At 45.3% G+C, this 7,002-nt stretch overlaps 1 protein-coding gene across 1 annotated transcript in view; it reads right to left on the bottom strand.

The window, feature by feature from the left end:
- Positions 1-3,484: 3,484 nt before the first annotated feature.
- The window catches only part of Vps13c (vacuolar protein sorting 13 homolog C), a 162,396-nt gene continuing 158,878 nt past the window's right edge, over positions 3,485-7,002 (bottom strand). The window contains exons 83-85 of the mRNA XM_051156733.1: positions 6,447-6,570; positions 4,496-4,579; positions 3,485-4,195 (exon numbers count right to left, since the gene is read on the bottom strand). Coding sequence (XP_051012690.1) covers positions 4,094-4,195; positions 4,496-4,579; positions 6,447-6,570 — 310 coding nt within the window. The 3' untranslated portion in view covers positions 3,485-4,093. The remainder of the gene's footprint in view (positions 4,196-4,495; positions 4,580-6,446; positions 6,571-7,002) is intronic.

Here is a 7,002-nt window from a genome sequence, read left to right as displayed (position 1 = left end):
CTAGGGCCAGATGTACTTCAGAATAGAGAAGTTTAGATTCTGGTGAGGCAACGAGGTTCTTAACCCATGTGGCCGCGCTCCACAATCACCGACAGTGCTCAGTTACAGCCAAAGGTCCACGCTCCGCGGTCATCGACAGTGCTCAGTTACAGCCAAAGGTCCACGCTCCGCGGTCATTGACAGTGCTCTGTTACAGCCAAAGGTCCACGCTCCGTGGTCACCGACAGTGCTCAGTTGCAGCCAAAGGTCCATGTTCCGCGGTCATTGACAGTGCTCTGTTACAGCCAAAGGTCCACGCTCCGCGGTCACCGACAGTGCTCAGTTACAGCCAAAGGTCCACGCTCCACGGTCACCGACAGTGCTCACTTACAGCCAAAGGTCCACGCTCCGCGGTCACCGACAGTGCTCACTTACAACCAAAGGTCCACGCTCCGCGGTCATCGACAGTGCTCTGTTACAGCCAAAGGTGTTCAACACAAAGGCTCTCATGCCAGCTCTGTTTGGATTTTGAACACAGATGACTTTGTTTTAAACTTGGGAACCGTCTTTTGGCTTTCAGAGCTTTTTGGGCCCAAATGACCGATGATGTGGATGACTTAAGTGGCGTGGGCTTTTCCATGAAGGGGGTTTTGAGAATGAACTCTGGAAAAAATTGATGTCCTTCCACCAGAGGCATGGTCATCACCTGAGGCCTGAGGCACAGTCACCTTCGGGGCGAGCTATGTCCCTCTGCCCTAGCCGGTGTCATTCTCTCCCCAGAGGAAACCCACATGGCCCAGAGCCCCTCAGAGCCGCAGCCACAGCCTTCATGGTGATATCCAATCAATAGGCCTCATTTCTCAGGGACACAGGACTCTGAAATGAGCAGCCTCATATTCTTCAAGCTTCTTTGTGGGGACAGTAAGATGGCTCAGCAGTAAGCAGTTTGCCACCAAACCTGACAAGAGGAGTTCAGTCCTCAAGGCCCTCACGACGGAAGCACTGAGAACGGACTCCTGCAATCACCCTCTGACCCTTTGACACATGAGGCTTGACACACCCCAAATAACTAAACGCCAGAATTATTTCAAAGGAATCTTTTCAAGATAAAGATGGTTTTGTAGCTCAGGCAGTGAGTGCACTGCCACATTTTAACTCGTATTGGTATCGGAAAAGGTTTCAGGGGGCTGTTTTAAGTCAGATCATCACTTTTTAGCTCTGGCTGTGCCTCAGAAATATACATGGAACTTTGTTCAAAACAAAACAAAACACCAGATGTCCAGAGAGCCCCACCCCCACCCCAGATCAGTGGATTTAAAGTCCCAAAGCACCAAGAAGAGACTTGTATTCTCTCACACATAATTCAAAATAAAACAACGCTATCTCAGAAAGCTCAGGTAGGAAGTATATCCCAGATTAGATTTTCTTAGAAAGCCCACAGGTGTTCTTCCAGTGTTTTGTTCACTTCGGAGTTTGATGTATCTGCCTTGCTACAGGCCCCGTGTGAGCTTTCTCTTGCTTCCTGATAACCCAGTGCTTTCAGACTGGTACTATGAGCACCCAGGGGAAAGGTGGGGAGCCAGGAATGGAAATAGTAAAGGGTTTGCAAGACACTGGGGAGCATTTGAGATCTTCAAAACCACTGAAGAGACTCCATGTCCAAGGCCACTGCCATAAAGTCTGTCTCCCAGGAAGCCTGTCTTGGCATCCCTGTCACTCTTCCCCAGTGGCTGAGACCTCATACGAGGCTCAGTGCATCCGAGTGCTGTAGCTACGCAGCTCTGGTATAGGAAGGGGGTTCATCGCCCTGGAAAAGGCTTTCCCCCACCTGCACTGTGTAAAGCCCTCTGCAGCGTTTCACCTATCTTCTGAGTACCAAGAGGTCAGAAGAGGAAAGGGGAAAGTTGAAATAAAGAAGAGAATGTGATTTCAGTATTTAACACAAACACAAAGAGCTCTCACACACATAAACAATCCAGCAATGTTTATTTCTCTCAGAACTTTATAAGCAGTTAGTGCCGCTGAACATGTTTTTAAAACCACAACGCGCCTAATTATATCCACCCAGTGGGTCACTCCTGTCCCAGTAAATTGTATCAAATAAAAATGTCACAGATAGTTGAAGATAGCCAGCTGAGACAACAAATTTATGGATTTATTTGCGCTTAGTCCAACATTTTGTACCCTGGTTTCTGGAATAAACCATCAGTGCAATATAATGCCTTAAATATGTACTATACCACCAATAGCTGTGATTAACATGAAAAATGTCATCAGATATTCAAATTCCTGATTGAATCAGTTTTAAAGACATAGAATGCTATTGTGCTTGCTAGAAAGAAGGCTTATCGCCACCTTCTAGCTCTAGAAAGTTCAATTAGGTTTAAAGCTGTCAGTTTTATATGTGATGACTTTCTTAACAGGAATAAAGGTATTAAGCCAGACATAGTGGTTCATGCCTTTAATCCCAGCACTTGGGAGGCAGAGGTAGGAGGATTGCTGTGAGTTCAAGGCCAGCCTGGTCTACAAAGTGAGACCCTGCCAAAAGAAAGAAAGAAACAGGGGTGGCAGGGAGGGCTGAGGAAAGGAAAGGAAGGAACCGAACTCAGACACTGATCTGTGCACTCTCCCCTGAGAGAGACATGAAACAGCAATGGGAGTTAAATGACCAAAAAACAAAACGAAGCATGATAGGGAAGGACTTAGGGGAAGCTGAAGAAGGGACAACCATAATGAAAAAGTATTGTATGAAATTTTTTAATAAAAAAAAAACAAATAAATTTAAAAAATAAAATAAAATAAAAGTCTTCCCAGGCAGTCTAAAAACATGACTAATGACAGTGGGAGCAGGGTCCACATAACAAAGGCAGAGCAAGCCAAGAGCTCTTCACCATCTTTGGCTGTGTGCTTTAACTAAATGCCATATTCAACACTCTAAACAAGGATAAAGGTTCACCCAAGGAAACCAAATCCCTCAGAGCCAACAGGCAGCCCCTACGCCCTACCTAACCTGCCATTAGGCAGCCCAAACCTGACACAGCACATCAGAGAGATGAGGAAGGACAAAAGCTTGCTGAGCTGTTGGATGCACACAGAGAGCACCCTGCTGAGCTGTTGGATGTACACAGGGAGCACCCTGCTGAGCTGTTGGATGCACACTGGGAGCACCCTGCTGAGCTGTTGGATGTACACAGGGAGCACCCATTCCCAACTTTATAGACCTTTAAAAATTTACATAATAAACCAAGTAGAGGTTTTTCATTCTTCCTATCGAGTGTTTAAGAGACATTTATAGGTATGCATTAGAATTAAATGTTAATTTATGGCGCCCTTAACGGTCTTTTATATTCTAAAATAAATCTCTGGAAATATAAAATACTGTGTTTTACATATATATGAATGCTGAGGAGCTTATAGTGCAATGTTTTCATTTCCCAGAAAACTGTAGTTGTGCCCATGAGTTCATCCTGAACGAGCACGCACTCTGATATCACCCAGTGGGTGCCTCACTACAGACAGCAGAGTGAGGCTGCCCGAAGCTTCCAGATTGCCCTTATTCTGTGACTAGAAGGAAATGAGAAAAAACGGTACCAGTGTAAAACTCATCCTATTGGAAGAAGAATAATGTTTTCATGAAAAGAAAATAGAAAGCATGCCATCTCTCCTTTCAGTGGCATTTCTTCTGTCAATTACCTGGGTTAGCAAAAGTGTTCCCTCAGTTCAATTATTGCACAAGTTACCTTTAAACAAATGTCAGAGTGTACACTATTGATCTGGATAAAACCTTCCAAAGAACACGTCTCATTTTTAAAAATATCTTTTCTTCATACAGACTAATTACAAACAAGCCCACCACTCTTTGTTCCACAATTTTAATATTAATGAACTCTTCCCTCTGAGTCTGAAGTGGCACTTCTTTGAGGTCTGACCTACACAGTGTAGCAGCAGACTTCTGATATATGTAAAGTTACAAAACCAAGACTCAAAACGAAGAGTCAAAAAGGAAAACAGTGCTGGATTTTCCAGGAAAACAGCTGAGGAATTGCTGGAATTTTTCTCTTTAGCAGGACTTGTGAAGTGACTGTTTCTCTCTCAGAAAGAGCCACATCTGTGGTCAGGATGAATCCTGGGGCCTGAGGAGCTTCCCCGAGGACTGCCTCATCAGCTTCTGCTGGTGCCTGGCTGACTGTGCACTCTCAATGGCGTCAAAGGCTCTCTGGAAAGCAAAGCAGAGTTATCAACTGTGAAGATGACCTCCAGCTCACCCAGGGCTAGGGGAAGGCAGGGATGCCAGGCTCCACACAGGTGTGGACAAGGACCAGGCTACTGCCCACCCATGTAGCATGACCCTCCCAGGCCACTTTGGAGAGTTGGCAGCCTGCCATTCACAGAAACATTAAAGCAAAGCCACCAGTAGTAGAGAGCATGTGAGAAATAAAGGCTACTAGCTCTAGCAGGCTTGTTAAAGGTCTTCTGGTTAAAAACCTTGAGTGTGTTGTTAAAATGAACAGTTTACCTTTGCTGTTATGGGATCCTTCAGGTAAATTTTCCGAAGAAAGCCTAGATTGGCACTGTCTTTTTTATGGAACAGACCCTGTTCCTGTTTTTAAAGAAATAATGACAGAAAAGGAATTACTCTCTAGAAGAAAAAATTGCCATAATCTTTCATTGGATGCTAAAATGTCAACTTATTTTATAAGCACCATTCCACTGAAATGCATACATTCAAGTACGATAGGAAATAAATCACCTAGCTACAGGGAGAGTGACTGCACACTAGAGTCAGAATTTAAAGACCTATTTGGTAAAATAAAGGTTTCTGCAGTCAACAATAAGTAGCCTACAGTGTCACAGTGTCACAGGGTCACAGGGTCACAGTGCACGGCAGTTGACAGACAAGTGGCAGACCAAAAGGCCCTCCCTTCATTTCCTCTGCTGATAGATAAAATTCTTATACAATGTGAAGATACATGGAATCAATTCTCCCCGCCGACGTGGAGGCAAGGCACTGCGGTGGTTTGGATGAGAATGGCTCCCACAGGCTGATATGTTTGAGTATTCGGTAGCTGGCAGGTGGAACTATTTGGGAAGGATTAGGGGTGTGGCCTTGTTGGAGGAGATGTGTAACTAGGGGCAGCTTTGAGGATTCAAAAGACTCACGCACTACTCAGTACCCCTTCCTCTCTCCTGCCACCTTACCTTCGCCTTAGAACCATGGACTCTCACCTCTGAAACCATAAGCACCAATTAAACTGTTTCTGTCATAAGTCGCCTTTACGTGGTGTTTTTATCACGGCAATGGAAAAGTAACTGAGAGATAGGTGGTAACCAGGGAACTGTAAAATACACATAGGACAGTCGGCCAAGCTCCACAACTGTTTCCTGCCAGGGCCCTCTGCACTGTGCAGGTCTGGGTGAGACCCTGCTCCAGAACTCAAAATAGGCAGGCTGACTTGGCAGTCTCTTGTTTGTAAATGTCTGTGACTAGAAAAGCAAAGGGCAGTCATTTCAAACCTATTTAAAAATCTATGAAATTCCTGTGGGAAATGCCATTTGGAGGGTTTCAGTAAAGGGGATAATATCATTGCTATTTAGGCAAACAAAGATGCTATAAAAATCACCATATTTAGAATGCCGATTGTACACGTTTTCTTAAGAGAGATGAAAATTCATCTGGGGGCGGGGGAGAGAGAGAGAGAGAGAGAGAGAGAGAGAGAGAGAGAGAGAGAGAGAGAGAGAGAGAGAGAATATAAATATGTGTATCAACAGTGAGTAAGCCTGAGAACCCAGCAAAGATGGCGTATGTATGACTTCTGCTAACTCCACACAGTGTAATGGAAAGTTCATCCTGAGAAAAGCATGGGAGCAAAGACACAGAAGGACATGCAACACATAGGTTGTGTTTGCATTCTGTCTGCACCAAATTACAGACAGAGCTATTTAGACCTAATATACTTCTAAGTGTTTGTGTGTGTGATGTGTGGGCAGGTGGGTGTGCCTGCGGCAGTATGCGTGCGGAGGTCAAGACCACTCTGCAGGGCCATCTCTCTCTACAGAGTTCTGGGCATCAAACGCGGGTCACCAAGCTTGCACGGCAAGTATTTCAACTGACTGAGCATCCCACTGGCCTTAGGCCTGCTATTTATTCTCCCTGGAGCACTTAGTCTCCCAAGAGCTTAGCAAAGAGAATATTTTTAGATATGTCTAAGATTATAGCAAAATGTATATACATATGAAGAAACAAAACCTCCTACTCACTAATGTTTAATTTTACCAAAAGGCAAAAGCAGTTCTGCCAGATACTTTGATATTTCACTCTATGTCAGAGAATACAGTTACGCAAAATTAGCTGTTTGTTTACAGCCCAGCATGCACTAACAGGGACAGCAGTGGCCCTGCTCCTCCAGATGGTCTGCCTCTGTAACTGTGAGTCCCTGGCTCGGAAGGTCTGAGTCGTATTTTCTTACTTTCATTGAAATCTTCAGCAGATTTTCACTGACTCCGGGAGGACACACAAAATCTTCAAACAGACACTGCCAGTCCACAGACATATGGCCTAGGATTTCCACTTCCTTTATAAGCAGTACTCGCCTGTTTTGGAAAAGAAAACAAACATAGGCACATGTCAGCTCCATCCTTTGCTCCGCGTGTGTTCAGTAAACAACAAACACTGGCCCACGCAAGACTCAGGGCCAGAGGCAAGAGTTCGGCCTGAAGTGGACGGGAAATCTTTACTTCACCACAGGGATCGGGGAAGAGCTGGACGGTGGGAGGACGCTGTGGCACTTGGCCTTTAGGACATGACATGGCTGCCTCGCTCAGGAGCTCAAAGCCACTGTGATCACCATCAGGTGATGTGCACAGGACCAAGCTAGTCCCAATCCCAGCAGAGATGGGAACAGTGTCCAGGCCCCGTGACTGAGGAGCTCCTGGTGGCAGACAGTTCCTTGGTGGGGGAGAATCATTTTGTCTTAAGTGTGTCTACTAGTGGGTGTGCTATGCTCCATGGATGGCCCATACTTA

This window comes from Acomys russatus, chromosome 14 (genome assembly GCF_903995435.1).
Source record: "Acomys russatus chromosome 14, mAcoRus1.1, whole genome shotgun sequence".
Classification (NCBI taxonomy): domain Eukaryota; kingdom Metazoa; phylum Chordata; class Mammalia; order Rodentia; family Muridae; genus Acomys; species Acomys russatus.
This window is presented reverse-complemented; position numbering and strand designations above follow the sequence as displayed.